The 15,772-nt window shown below is 46.8% G+C and overlaps 1 protein-coding gene across 1 annotated transcript; it reads right to left on the bottom strand.

The window, feature by feature from the left end:
- Window positions 1–1,382: 1,382 nt before the first annotated feature.
- Window positions 1,383–3,642, bottom strand: LOC122199981 (60 kDa heat shock protein, mitochondrial-like). Its single transcript, XM_042905384.1, has one exon. It carries the CDS (start codon window positions 3,587–3,589, stop codon window positions 1,868–1,870), a length of 1,722 nt encoding a protein of 573 aa, XP_042761318.1. The 5' UTR covers window positions 3,590–3,642; the 3' UTR covers window positions 1,383–1,867.
- Between the last annotated feature and the right edge of the window lie 12,130 nt (window positions 3,643–15,772).

Below are 15,772 nucleotides of genomic sequence, written 5' to 3'. Positions count from 1 at the left end.
CTGCACATTTGGGGAAACCATCTTTCCAGGAACATCTTGTATCACCAGGTTGGCATTGTTGAAATCCTATGCTGAGAACGACGTGGAAAGTGACCCTCCACCCTGTGGAGAAACCATCTTTCAGCTAGCATCTCGTTTCACTCAGGTCCAAGTGTTTGCGAACCTACGGTGGCTTGCATAGAAAGTGCCCTTACACTCCATCATGTGAAACACTGTGTGGCGAAACGGTCTTTCTCCTAATATCTTGCTGCACTAAAAGAGAGCTGTCTGACAACTGTGCGGGGCCTGCAAGGTAGGTGCCGTATAGTCATCCATGTGAAAGCACATTCTGAGGACACCATCTTTTAGCTAACACCTAGTTTCATTCAGTTCCAAGGGCTTGAAAACCTGTGCGGGGACTATGCGTCAAGTTCCATGTACTCAACTCTGTCAGACTTCACTCTGGGGAAACTAACATTCAACTAACAGCTTGTATCAATCACTAGGTTAGAACGTGCCCAGGAAGAATTATCCTGAGTAGTCAAAGCCCGTGGTTGGGGGTGGACCCATCTCCTATGTGGAGCAAGGGGAAGGGAAGGTCATGGACTCTTTCCTCAGTTTCCCACATAACAACTTGAATGCATAGCCTTGGTTCACCTTGTAGTAATCTCTCTCCCATTGTTGCTTTCCAAATTTGGTCTCAGTTCACATACCGTTACCCTACCCTTTGCCTGGCACCTACACCAACAGAGGTCCTCAATTTAGGGGTGAGTTTCCAAGATTTTCCTGACCTAATACAGAGCTCCCTGAAGTGATGTCCTAGAGGACTGCTGCTCCCCCCCCCCCATCCCTGAGCCTCTTTTGGTGGGCAGGCTACAGTATCATGCAAATGGGTAGCCACATGGACCCATGCCCCTAATGGAGGGAGCTACCCTCAATCAAAAGAACAGTTTGTGCATATGCACCATGATCCCAAAACGTGATCAGCACACAAAAATGCTTATGAATAAATAGAGCACCGAGGCCTCCTTCCCACAATCTGATCATCACATGGAAGCACATTCTTCATAGATCACAGCCAACATTGCCCCTGTCTACTAATATGATGGGCAGAAGCACACCAGAAGCCAAAGTTCCCCTCTAGTTTCTTTTTGAAAACATTGTTGTACATTTATTTATTTTTGAGAGACAGAGTGAGAGAACACAAGTGGGGGAGGGCAGAGAAGGAAGGGGACACAAAACCCGAAGCAGGCTCCAGGCTCAGAGCAAGCATTCAGAACAAAGCCTGACGCGGCGCTCCAACCCACCAACCACAAGATCGTGACCTGAGCCGAAGTTGGCTACCCAACCAACTGAGCCATCCAGGCGTCACCCCCCTTCCGTTTCTTTTTTTTTGTTTTTTGTTTTTTTTTTAAGTTTAAACAAATTTTTATTACACAAAGGTTGTCACATAATTGGATATTTCTCTACTTTGTACACAATTATTCTTACTCTCCACAGAAAGGCTGCTTCTTAACTTTTCATCTGGTGATGGCAAGCACTAAAATCCTGATTTTAACAGAATAATAGTAAAAATGCCTCAGTGATTTAAGTTGAAAGCAGTACATTGGTACATGGCTCTTGCATTCAGTTATCAGGAATGTACAAATGTCTTTTTATTCAAAAATACAAAATAAATTATCTGTAGGCATGGACAATGACAGCAGTAAACCATTATATGTTGTCAACTGAAACCAGTAACTGATGGTTATAGTGATTTTCTTAAACATCAGCCAGCCTTTTCTTCAGTCATTTCCTTCAACTGACTTCTCTGAAGTTATTCTTGAGGAGCACTGCCTTGAGCTTCCTCTCACAGTTCATTAACAATGGTAAAGCGCTATTCTAGGAATTAGAACATGCCACCTCCCATACCACCTCCCATTCCTCCCATTCCGCCCATTCCAGGGTCCTTCTCTTCCTTAGGAATTTCGGTGACTACAACTTCTGCTGTAGTTAACAGAGAGGCCACTCCAGCAGCATCAAATAAAGCAGTTCTTACAACCTTAGTTGGATCAATGATTCCCTTTTCTACCATATTCACAAAATCTCCAAGCATAGCATCATAACCAACTTCTGAGGAACTCTGCATAATTTTCTCAACTATCAATGATCCTTCAACACCTGCATTCTTAGCAATGGTCATTGCAGGAATTTTGAGTGTTCTCTTAATGATTTCTATACCAATTTTTTGATCTTCATTAGCTGGAGTTATTGAATCCAAGGCTGGAATGCACCGAAGCAGGGCACAACCCCCTCCCAGAACAATGCCTTCTTCAACAGCAGCTCGGGTAGCATTGAGGGCATCTGTAACTCTGTCTTTTTTTTCATTAACTTCAACATCACTTGTGCCACCAAACTTCAGCACAGCTACTCCATCTGAGAGTTTTGCCAGACGTTCATTCAGTTTTTCCTTTTCATATTCACTAGTTGTGCTATCTAACTGTTCAATGATTTCTTGGATACGTTTTTCAATTTGAGCCTTGTCACCTTTTCCTTTTAAGAGCATGGCATCATCTTTGGTCACAATGACTTCTCCAACTTTTCCTAAGTCATGAGGCTGAACATCTTCAAGATTTAGAGTCAACCCTTCTTCTCCAAACACTGCACCACCAGTAGCAATAGCCATATCTTTAAGCTGGTTCTTTCTATTGTCACCAAAACCTGGAGCTTTGACGGCTACAACCTGAAGACCAACTTTCAGCCTATTCAGAACAAGTGTACTCAGAGCTTCTCCATCAACATCTTCAGCAATTATGACCAAGGGCTTACGGTGAGCATTGGCAATTTCAAGAGCAGGTACAATGGACTGGACACTAGAAATTTTCTTTTCACTCAACAGAACATAGGCATCTTGGAATTCACATTTCTGCCCTTTTGATGTATTAATAAAGTATGGAGAAACGTAACCTCGATCAAATTTCATGCCTTCAATAATTTCTAATTCATCATTTAGTGTTTTTCCATCCTTTACTGTGATGACACCTTTCCTTCCAACCTTTTTCATTGCATCAGAAATGATGTTGCCAATTTCTTTATCTCCATTTGCAGAAATGGTAGCAACCTGAGCAATTTCTTCAGGGGTTGTCACAGGTTTAGACTGCTTCTTAAGTTCAGCAATTACAGCATCAACAGCTAACATCACACCTCTCCTGATTTCCACTGGATTAGCACCTTTGCTAATCTTCTCGAAGCCTTCCTTGGCAATAGAGCGTGCCAGGACAGTAGCAGTATTGGTGCCATCTCCAGCCTCTTCGTTTGTGTTATTGGCAACGTCTTGAACAAGTTTAGCGCCAATATTTTTATATTTATCTTTTAAATCAATTGACTTTGCAACAGTCACACCGTCTTTTGTTACTTTGGGACTGCCCCAACTCTGTTCAATAATCACTGTTCTTCCCTTTGTCCCCATAGTAACAGCTACAGCATCAGCTAAAAGGTCTACACCTTGAAGCATTAAGGCTCGGGCATCTGCACCAAATTTTACATCTTTGGCATAGGCCCAAGTAAGATGAGGAGCCAGTGCCCTGGACACTGGCCTAATTTGGCGAAGTACTGCGGGTAATCGAAGCATTTCTGCGGGGCAGCGGCAGGGCGTGCGGACGATGAGGCAGGCCGTCGGAGGCGAGTGAGGGCCCTCCTTCCGTTTCTTAAGGGAGATTGTGGGCTTCATGCTGACAGGGCTCTAAAGGATATCCTGTGGAGACCTCCTGTAGCCAAAGGTCCCAAAGGTTCTTGTGATTCCTGACCAAGACTCATTATGAATTCATTGTGCTGGTTAGGTTCTTCGGAACATGAAGAACTCTGGCCCTCAATGCATCCACTTTCATGACGTTGCTTTCTCATCCATCAAGGTTCGTCTTTGCGTCCATAAAAACACAGTCTTTCAGACTACTATATCCGGCTACAGATGTCCAATGGGGACAGCCCTTGCGACTTTGGGACCAGTGGAGCCAGAGTGTCCCTGACCTTTTAGTTTCAGGGCTACATGGACATCCAGAGCACTCGGGCTTTGGAAGGGGTCAGGAGATAGCTGTTGGTGTGGAGGCTGGGCCAGACTTATTAGCAAGAAGCTGGCCCCTTTGGTGGTCCCAAGGGAAATGAAGATAAACATGTCCATTCCACATGATTGCATTCACATTTGATGGACACATTGAATGCCCTTAGGTTCTGGCTGCAGCCATATCCTCACTCTTTGTGTCTGTGTTTCTGACTGCCTCTTTCATTCACTCTTATAAGCCTTGGAGCTGACTTGCACTAAGAAGGCGCTCAGGGACAGGTGTCAGCTTCCCACTCGGTCCTGTGCTCATTAACAGCCGTGAGCATTGGATATTGCAAAGGGGAATAGCCCTCCTATCCTGGAGTTTGGTGCTTGCTGTTTGTAGCCAGGGGCAGGGGGGAGGCGAGCCAGCTCACCTCTTGATCTACCTGATTGAGATGCCTTCCTTCTGAAAAGCAGGCAGTTCACACAGGAGCAGTAGGCTCCTGAAGCTGGTCAGCACACAAAGAGCTTTGTACTGAAGAGGCACCAATGCCCCTCCCCACACTTTAGAGCCACAGCTCCGGGAACCTTCAAGCTACAACAGTGTCACTGTTCCCTCTGTTCAATGACGGGAAAAGCAACAAAAGCAAACCAAGCCCCAGGGTTGTATAGGTCCTCAAGAAGAAAGCAGTACTGTTGCTAACAGAGTTCCTGGAAGGAGACTCTAGAAGGCACCTCCGCCTAAGCCCTCTGTTGTTGCTTCTTCTCACAGCCAGCCAGGTTGCGAGGAGTTGGTCCTGGGCACTCCCTTATCCATAGAATTCCCTTTCCAAGCTCTGAAGAACTCTGGACCTCCTTATGCACCTTGACACATGTTTGCTCTCTTGTAGAAACAAGGCTCTTCCCGCAATCCGTTCAGAATCAGTGTCTCAAGAGTCTATCCTTTGTCTTCCTCCTGGGAGTCTGATCCAGTCCTTGTGACTGTGAAAGAGACATTGCCACAGGGCTACTTCTTCATTAATTCACTGGGTTTCAGAAGTATGCAGCCATTCCGAGCTCAGGGATTTGAAGGGGACCGACAGAGGACATCTGTTTACTCTAGGCCCAAGTACAGGCAGAAAGCAGGCTTCCTTCTGGGCTGAGGGCAAATGAAGAAAGCCATCTTTCCAAGTGGACCCCCATTCCCACCATAAATGCCAAGATTTGGCCCACCTGGTGCCCATTTCCTTTCCCTTGCTGTGTGTCTGACAATGTAATATTTTTTTCTCCCTTAGGCACCATGGAGCTATCACTCACTCCGCTGGCACAACTGGGTGGGCCGCAATCTCCCACTCTGCTCCAGTGCTCAGTGAGACCTATCAGGCTCTGTTGTGTCAAAGAAAAGAAGGCCTTGAGTCTCTGGGTTCTTGGTGCTTGACCTGCTATGCTATGGAGGGTTAATGGGAGCCAGCTTGTCTCACTGACCTGGATGACTGAGTTGCGTTTATTCTGAGAAGCACACGGTTTGCACGTGGGAACTAGGAATGAGGAGGAGGTGAGCATTGGAAGAGCCCTTGCCAGGAATGAGGGAACCAAGTCCTTGTTGCAGATTCCTGAGCAAGAGCCCTCAGAACCCCATACCTACAGCTCAAACACTGCTGCCTCCCTCAACTGATGGGAGACATGGCAGGGATAGACCAAACCAGAATTCCCTGGCTCGTTGAGAAAGAAGGCAGGCTTTGTGCTGACAGGGCTCCCAGGTGTAATCCTTCAGAGTGCTCCCTTAGCCTAAGCCCACAGGGCTTTCTTATTCTGTATACAACCTGGTTGATAGGAGACTGTGCTGGATGCTTCATTCTCTAGTGTCTCCAAATCATGTGCAATGAAGAACTCTGACAATGTGTGTCTCCATTGTCACCTCTGAGCCCTATTGTTGAAAGACAGTTTGCATGGAAAGTATTCTTTTCTTTTTTTAATTTTTTTAGTGTTTATTTATTTTTTGAGAGAGACAGAGACAGAGTGCGAGTGGGTTAGGGGCAGAGAGAGGGAGACACAGAATCCGAAGTAGGCTCCAGGCTCCGAGACATCAGCACAGAACCTGACACGGGGCTTGAACTCACGAGCCATGAGGTCATGACCTGAGCCGAAGTGGGATGCCCAACCGACTGAGCCACCCAGGTGCCCCATCATGGAAATTATTCTGATAGTGTCTCAGAGTAATATCCTCTTCTTTCAGCTTGGGGTGTTGGTGGTGTTTTAGAGCTGGTGAGAGAGGTGTTGCATTGGGCACTTCTCAATACGGTTTCAGAATGATGTGGCCCTCTCTAAACCCAGGTTGTGTAGGTACCCATGGAGAATTCCTTGTGGGTAGGCTAAGAAAGAGTTTGACGGTGGATCCCGCCTCCTGTGTGGGACAAGGGGAAAGCAAGATCATGGTGTCTTTCCTTGTTTCCCACAAGCCAATTTGAATGCACAGCTTTGACTCTCCTTAGTGTCATTCCTCTCCCATTGCTGCTTTCCTAACTTGGTCTCAGTTCACACACAGAGACCCTGTGTCTGTCCCCTACACCAACCAAGGTCCCTGGAGTGCAGGTGAGTTTCCAAGCCTTTCCTGAGGCAATGCGGGGCTCGCAGGGTCTGATATCCCAGAGGATACCAAGCACCGCTGTCCCTGAGCCTTTGGTGCTGGGCAGGCAACACTCTCGTGACAATGTGTAGTCACATGTACCCTGCCCCTAATTGATGGAGCTACCCTCATTTGGCAGAACAGACAGTCTGTGCATGTCCAGCATGCTCCATGACATGATCAACACACAAAAAGCCTTTTGAATATACGCTGCACCGAGCCCTCATTCCCACCTCTTGATCAAAATATGGAAGCAACTTCTTCATATCTCAGAATCTCTGCTGCTCCTCTCCATGGATACGGTGTGCAGAAGCACACCAGAAGACAAAGTTCTTGTCTATTTCTTAAGCAAGAATGTGGGCCTCTTCCTCACAGGGCTCCAACGAGCATCCTTTGGAGGACTCCTTTAGTGAAAGCCCAAAAAGGTCCCTGTCATTCCTGAGCAAGCCAGCTTGTGAATACAGTGTGCTAGTCAGGGTCTTCTAAACTTGAAGAGCTCTGGCCCTCGTTGCACCCATTTTCATGACATTGTTGTATTATCCATTACAGTTCATCTTGTCCATACAAATTTAGTCTTTGAGAGTACTGTCTCTAGCCTGCAGATTCCCAAAGAGGAAAACCCTTATGAGAGTGGGAACAGTGGAGACAAAGGAGACCAGCCTCTTTGGTTTCAGAACCACAGGGGCATCCAGAGCCCTAGGGCATCAGAAGGGGTCCAGCTGAGAGCTGTTTTGGGGAAGGCTGGGCCACATGTATTACCTAGGAGGTGGCTTCCTTGCTGGGCCCAGCGGAATTGAAGATAAACAACTCCATTCAACATTGATTGTATTCCCGTGGGATGGAATTATTGAATGCCCTTTGGTCCTTGCTGAGGCCATTCCCCTGTTCCTGACTGCTTCTTCATTCACCACTAAGAACCATGGAGCTGGCCCTCACTTAGCAGGCATCCAGTGATGGGTGTCAGGTTCCAACTGGGTATCCTGATCAGTAACAGCCATGAGCATCGGATGTTCCAAAGGAGAATAGGCCTCCTACTCCTGATCTTGGTGCTTGGCTGTTAGAAGCAAGAGGTGGGGGGGAGAGGACCAGGCTTGCCTCGTTGTTCTGCCTCATTGAGGTGTTTTCCTTCTGCATGACAGACTGTTCACACTGGAGGGGTAAGCTCCAGAAGCTGGTCAGCACAGAAAAGCCCTATACACGAAGAGGGCACCAATGCCCCTTTCCACACTTTAGAGCCTCAGCTGGGAAAGCACTGTCACTTCCTACTCCATTCAATGATGGGAAAAGCAAGCAAAGGAGACCAAGTCCCAGGGCTCTCTAGTTCCTTCTAAAGGAAGAAGGCAGGCCTGTAGCTGACAGGGCTCCCAGATGGAGACACTAGAGGGCGTGTTTGCCTAAGCCCTCTGGTGTTTCTTCTTCTTCTGAGGGCCAGATTGCCAGGAGCTGGTGTTGGAAGATCCCCTTCTCTATAGATTTCCCTATCTGAGGTCTGCAGACTTCAGGACCTCCTTATCCACCTTGACACATCTTGGCTCTCTTGTAGAAACAAGGTTCCTCTCATGATCATTTCTGAGTCAGGGTCTCAAGATTCCATGCCTCTGCCCTCTATCTCGGATTATGGTCCAGTACTTGTGACTAGGGGAGAGGTTCTGCCACAGGGCTCTATCTTCATTAATTCACTGAGTTTCAAAGGTATATGATCAATCAGAAGCCCAGGGCATTTGAGGTGGACCTGCAGAGAATGTTTGGTATGTAGACTGGGCCAGAGATTTGGGCAGGGAGCTGGCTTACTTCTGGGCCAAAGGCAAATGAAGCAAAGCTCCTCTGAAATGTCGAGATTGGGCCTATCTGGCACTGAGTGCCTTCCCCTTGCTGTATTTCTGACAATTTATTATTTTTCTCCTGTTCTGGCCATGGGGCCATCACTCACTCAGCTGGCACCCCTGGGTTGGCTGCAAACTATCACTCTGCTCCTGTGCTCAGAGAGAGCTATCAGCCTCTGCTCTACCAAAGAAAAGAACGTCTTAGTCCCTAGGTGCTTGGTGCTTGGCTTGCTGTGCTCTGGTGGGGGAAGGGGAGCCAGCTTGCCTCAATGACCTGATGATTGACTTTCCTTCCTTCTGAGAAGCAGATGGTTTAAACGTGGGCAGTATGAACAAGGAGGGAGTCAGCATTGGAAGAGCCCTTGCCACGAATTAGGGAACCAAGCCCCTGTTGCAGATTCCTGAGCAAGAGCCCTCAGGACCCAATAGCTATGGCTCATGCACTGCTACCTCCCTCAATTGATGGGAAATGTGGCAGGGATAGAACAATCCAGAAATAACTGGCTCCCAGGGTAAGAATGCAGGCTTCTTGCTGACAGGGTTCTCAGGTGTAGTAGTTCAGTGGGCTCCCGTTGCTAAACCCACAGGTCTTTCTTATTCCAGATACACGCCAGTTGGTAGGAGACTGTGCTGGGTACTTCATCCTTGACATTCTACCAATTTCATGTAAGATGAACATTGGGTCCTTCTCAATTTGGTTTCAGAATCATGTGGCCTTCCCCAAACTTAAGTTGTGTGAAGGTGCCCAGGGATAACGCTTGTGGGTAGGTTAAACCAGAGGTTTTAGGAATTGACCTGGCCTCCTGTCTGGATCCAGAGCTGATGAAGAAAGAGATCTTTTTCGTTGGTGGATGCCAGCCCTTTGGAGATGCAGAACTTGGCACTGTTGTACCCATGCACATCCCAAGGCTGTTTTCCTTACTATGCCTCCGTTCCTGTTCCAGGAGCCATGGCTGTATGAATGGTGCCACTTTCCCAGTGAGTTCCTGAGGAAATTGAAGGTATATGGGTCTATTATCCCAGAGGAAACCTGGCCCTTCTCTCCCTGAGCACATGGTGTTGCTTAGCTGACTAGTGTATGCATGAGCATGGGTATCCAGTTGGCCTCCCTCCCCTCACTAATAGAGATCCCTTCATTTTGAAGAATGGCAGCTTTTCATGTGGGCAGGATGGTCAGGATCTGCTCAGCACAGAAAGTACCTTTGGATGGAATCCTGCAACAAGACCTGCTTCCAAACACTTCCATCACTGGACAGCACAGCCCTCCTACAGCTGTATCACTGCTACCACTATGCGCTGATGGCAAGGGCAGGGCACATACCTAGAGCCAGGACTTTCCCTCTGATCCTGAAGGAAGAATCTGGGCAGGCTTCTTGCTGATGAGACCTACAGGTGGAACTTGTGGATGCCACCATTAGCCAAAGCCCACAGGTGTATCTCCTTCCTGAGTCAGTCAGTGAGCTGGGGAAGACTTTGCCAGTCACCCACTTCATTATCCCTGATATGGAACTCTGGCCCTCCCTCTATCCCTTGTCACCTCTTTGCTCTATTTTAACTCTTACAGTCATATCCTGGGCCCTGACCTGGGAATCGGGTCTAGTCATTGTGACTGTGGCAGATGTTTGCCTAAGGGCCCCTGGCTCTTCAGCAGCATCCTTTTCCCTGGGTGATGGTTCATCTCTGCATGAGTCTCATAGAACTAGGAAGATCCTCAGAGCCTCTCGGGGTTGAAGCATCTTGAAAAGACAAGAATACCTATAAAATGGGATTTGGTTACACTATTTGAATGAAGCTCAGGGCAAGAAGTACTTATTTCAAACCCATGGAACCCCAGTGATATATAAGTACACAAGGCAAGCATGCTCTAGTACCACCCTCTGCAATTCTTCCAGGCATATTGCACACTGGCCAGCGTCTTGACTCAGATCACCCTCCATATAGGTTATCCCTGGCTTTCTTCACCACATCATAACATGTTTATCCATTTCATATGAGGGCACCCATGTGAGAGCACTTTAATCTTCCAAACTTGGGCTGGGAGAAGTGAACTGGTAAGGAGACAAACACCAGGAGTGGCTCTAGTGGATTCCACCCTATGTGGCAGTCCCTGCCTTCTGCCACAGTCCTTGGGGCTGTGGTGGGCCTAGTCCTGCCAGCCAGAACTGTCACTCTTGCTACCATTGAGTGTGCTGAAGGAGAACAGCACTGCACAGCCCAATGCCATGGTTGCCACACCATGACCACCGGAGCTTTTTCGGGGACACTGAGGCTGCTATGGCATTGCCTTGATGCACAGCACTGTTCGTGGCTTTACACCCGTCCCAGAAATCTCACTGGGTGGTGACCTGAACCCAGTGATGATACCTGTGGCCCCCTGGCCCATCTGTGCCCCAGATGGAAGGTCAATCCAGGACAAAGTACAGTGTTGTCATTAGTAGTGGTTGCGCTGCCTTGTTTGGGGTGCACCTCCAACATGCACAGGCCGGTGTGAAAATCTATCCCTGGGCACGGGTTGAGTGAGTGACAGCTCTACAGCTCCTATGTCTAAACAGGGAAATGGTTAGACAAAGAACCATGGGAAAGGAGTGTCCATAAGGAAGGCCAAAGTTCCAGATATCCAATGGGAATGGGAACAATTTGGAGAGGGGCTGTGTCACTTCATGTCCCCTCAGCCAAGAAAGGGGTCTCACTCCCTTCCCAGTCCTTTGGCCCACCCTACTTGCAAATGTTCTCACCTGGGCCTTTCCAATGCCCTAGGCCTCTGAATGCCTGCATGGTTACGGCATCAACTTGCCAGGGTCCTGTGGCCAAGCCTATCACACAGTCACAAGGATGAGATGAGGGTGTCCAGCTGAACACTAATGATATTCCACTGCGAGACTACATGGAATGGGCCTTAGAGATGACCGAGTGTCAAAATAGAGAAAAAGGGTGAAAATGGATCCACGGAGGGCCAGAGTTCCTCACTAGGAATGAGAATGGGATCATGTGGAGAATGAAGTGACCCAATGCCATCTCCTGGCAAGCTGGTTCTCTCAGCAATAAGCAGGACATGGGGACTTTGGTGAAGGGAGCCCTTTACGGGCTACAGCCAAGAGCCCTGTCAATGAAGTGTCTGCATTCTTCCTTCAGAAAAGGAGGAAAAGCCCCAACTTTGGGTCTGATTCTTGCCCTATCCATTAGAGGACAGGCAGCAGTGATACAGGGGTGGCTGCTTGGAGCTTCTGGCTGATGGTCACGTGGTAAAAACCTGGCCTGGGTCCAGTATTCAATTCAAAGTCCCTTTGGGGGGGGTTCGAGGAAGATGGCGGTGTAGGAGGACGCTGGGCTCACCGCGTGTCCTGCTGATCACTTAGATTCCACCTACACCTGCCTAACTAACCCAGAAAACCACCAGAAGACTAGCAGAACGGAGTCTCTGGAGCCAAGCGCAGACGAGAGGCCCACGGAAGAGGGTAGGAAGGGCGGTGAGGCAGTGCACGCTGCATGGACTGGCGGGAGGGAGCCGGGGCAGAGGGGCAGCCTGCCGGCCAAGCAGAGCCCCCGAGTCTGGCTTGCAAAAGCGGAGGGGCCAGAGGGAGTGTGTTCCCACAGCAAGCGTGACTTAGCATCTGGGAGGTCATAAGTTAACAGCTCTGCTCGGAAAGTGGGAAGGCTAGAGGACAAAGGGAGGGAGAGCTGCTGAGCCCCTGGATGACAGAGCTCAGTTTGTTGGGGAACAAAGGTGCTAGCCAGCGCCATCTCCCTTGCCCCTCCCCCAGCCAAAATCCCAAAGGGAACCAGTTCCTGTCAGGGAACTTGCTTGCTCCGCGCAAACACCCAACGCTGTGCTTCTGCAGAACCAACCCTCCGGCAGCGGGTCTGACTCCCTCCCACTGCTACAGGGCCCCTCCTGAAGTGGATCACCTAAGGAGAAGCGAGCTAAGCCTGCCCCTCCTGCCCCCGTGCACCTTGCCTACCCACCCCAGCTAATACGCCAGATCCCCAGCACCACAAACCTGGCAGTATGCAAGTAGCCCAGACGGGCCACACCACCCCACAGTGAATCCCGCCCCTAGGAGAGGGGAAGAGAAGGCACACACCAGTCTGACTGTGGCCCCAGCGGTGGGCTGGGGGCAGACATCAGGTCTGACTGTGGCCCCGTCCACCAACTCCAGTTATACACCACAGCACAGGGGAAGTGCCCTGCAGGTCCGCACCACTCCAGGGACTATCCAAAATGATCAAACGGAAGAATTCCTCTCAAAAGAATCTCCAGGAAATACCAACAGCTAATGAACTGATCAAAAAGGATTTAAATAATATAACAGAAAGTGAATTTAGAATAATAGTCATAAAATTAATCGCTGGGCTTGAAAACAGTATAGAGGACAGCAGAGAATCTCTTGTTATAGAGATCAAGGGACTAAGGAACAGTCAGGAGGAGCTGAAAACGCTTTAAACGAGATGCAAAATAAAATGGAAACGACCACGGCTCGGATTGAAGAGGCAGAGGAGAGAATAGGTGAACTAGAAGATAAAATTATGGAACAAGAGGAAGCTGAGAAAAAGAGAGATAAAAAAATCCAGGAGTATCAGGAGAAAATTAGAGAACTAAGTGATACACTAAAAAGAAATAATTTACGCATAATTGGTATCCTAGAGGAGGAAGACAGAAGGAAAGGTGCTGAAGGTGTACTTGAAGAAATTATAGCTGAGAACTTCCCTGACCTGGGGAAGGAAAAAGGCATTGAAATCCAAGAGGCACAGAGAACTCCCTTCAGACGTAACTTGAATCGATCTTCTGCACGACATATCATAGTGAAACTGGCAAAATACAAGGATAAAGAGAAAATTCTGAAAGCAGCGAGGGATAAACGTGCCCTCACATATAAAGGGAGACCTATAAGACTCGTGACTGATCTCTGTTTTGAAACTTGGCAGGCCAGAAAGGATTGGCACGAGATCTTCAATGTGTTGAACAGAAAAATATGCAGCCAAGAATCCTTTTTCCAGCAAGTCTGTCATTTAGAATAGAATGAGAGATAAAGGTCTTCCCAAACAAATAAAAACTGAGTAATTCATCACCACTAAACCAGCCCTACAAGAGATCCGAAGGGGGATTCTGTGAGACAAAGTACCAGATACATCGCTACAAGCATAAAACATACAGACATCACAATGACTCTAAACCCGTATCTTTCTATAATAACACTGAATGTAAATGGATTAAATGCGCCAACCAAAAGACATAGGGTATCAGAATGGATAAAAAAACAAGACCCATCTATTTGCTGTCTACAAGAGACTCATTTTAGATATGAGGACACATTTAGACTGAGAGTGAAGAGATGGAGAACTATTTATCATGCTACTGGAAGCCAAAAGAAAGCTGGAGTAGCCATACTTCTATCAGACAAACTAGACTTTAAATTAAAGGCTGTAACAAGAGATGAAGAAGGGCATTATATAATAATTACAGGGTCTATCCATCAGGAAGAGCTAACAATTATAAATGTCTATGCGCCGAATACTGGAGCCCCCAAATATATAAAACAATTACTCATAAACATAAGCAACCTTATTGATAAGAATGTGGTCATTGCAGGGGACTTTAACACTCCACTTACAGAAATGGATAGATCATCTAGACACATGGTCAATAAAGAAACAAGGGCCCTGAATGATACATTGGATCAGATGGACTTGACAGATATGTTTAGAACTCTGCATCCCAAAGCAACAGAATATACTTTCTTCTCAAGTGCACATGGAACATTCTCCTAGATAGATCATATACTGGGTCACAAAACAGCCCTTCATAAGTATACAAGAATTGAAATTATACCATGCATACTTTCAGACCACAATGCTATGAAGCTTGAAATCAACCAAGGAAAAAGTCTGGAAAACCTCCAAAAGCATGGAGGTTAAAGAACACCCTACTAACGAATGAGTGGGTCAACCAGGCAATTAGAGAAGAAATTAAAAAATATAAGGAAACAAACGAAAATGAAAATATAACAATCCAAACGCTTTGGGATGCAGTGAAGGCAGTCCTGAGAGGAAAATACATTGCAATTCAGGCCTATCTCAAGAAACAAGAAAAATCCCAAATACAAAATCTAACAGCACACCTAAAGGAAATAGAAGCAGAACAGCAAAGGCAGCCTAAACCCAGCAGAAGATAAATAATAAAGATCAGAGCAGAAATAAACAATATAGAATCTAAAAAAAACCTGTAGAGCAGATCAACGAAACCAAGAGTTGGTTTTTTGAAAAAATAAACAAAATTGACAAACCGCTAGCCAGGCTTCTTAAAAAGAAAAGGGAGATGAGGGGCGCCTGGGTGGCTCAGTCGGTTAAGCATCTGACTTCAGCCCGGGTCACGATCTCCCGGTCCGTGAGTTCGAGCCCTGCGTCGGGCTCAGGGCTGATGGCTCAGAGCCTAGAGCCTGCTTCCGATTCTGTGTCTCCCTCTCTCTCTTCCCCTCCCCTGTTCATGCTCTATCTCTCTATGTCTCAAACATAAATAAACATTAAAAAAAATAAAAAAAAAAGAAAAGGGAGATGACCCAAATAGATAAAATCATGAATGAAAATGGAATTATTACAACCAATCCCTCAGAGATACAAACAATTATCAGGGAATACTATGAAAAATTATATGCCAAAAAATTGGACAACCTGGAAGAAATGGATAAATTCCTAAACACCCACACTCTTCCAAAACTCAATCAGGAGGAAATAGAAAGCTTGAACAGACCTATAACCAGCGAAGAAATTGAATCGGTTATCAAAAATCTCCCAACAAAGAAGAGTCCAGGACCAGATGGCTTCCCAAGGGAGTTCTACCAGATGTTTAAAGCAGAGATAATACCTATCCTTCTCAAGCTATTCCAAGAAATAGAAAGGGAAGGAAAACTTCCAGACTCATTCTATGAAGCCAGTATTACTTGGATTCCTAAACCAGACAGAGACCCAGTAACAAAAGAGAACTACAGGCCAATATCCCTAATGAATATGGATGCAAAAATTCTCCATAAGATACTAGCAAATCAAATTCAACAACATATAAAAAGAATTATTCACCATGATCAAGTGGGATTCATTCCTGGGCTGCAGGGCTGGTTCAACATTCAGAAATCAATCAATGGGATACATCACATTAATAAAAGAAAAGATAAGAACCATATGATCCTGTCAATCGATGCAGAAAAGGCCTTTGACAAAATCCAGCACCCTTTCTTAATAAAAACCCTTGAGAAAGTCGGGATAGAAGGAACATACTTAAACATCATAAAAGCCATTTATGAAAAGCCCACAGCTAACATCATCCTCAATGGGGAAAAACTGAGAGCTTTTTCC

This window comes from Panthera leo, chromosome A1 (assembly GCF_018350215.1).
Source record: "Panthera leo isolate Ple1 chromosome A1, P.leo_Ple1_pat1.1, whole genome shotgun sequence".
Taxonomy (NCBI): Eukaryota; Metazoa; Chordata; class Mammalia; order Carnivora; family Felidae; genus Panthera; species Panthera leo.
The sequence above is the reverse complement of the archived record's forward strand: the minus strand, read 5'-3'. Positions and strand labels throughout refer to the sequence as shown.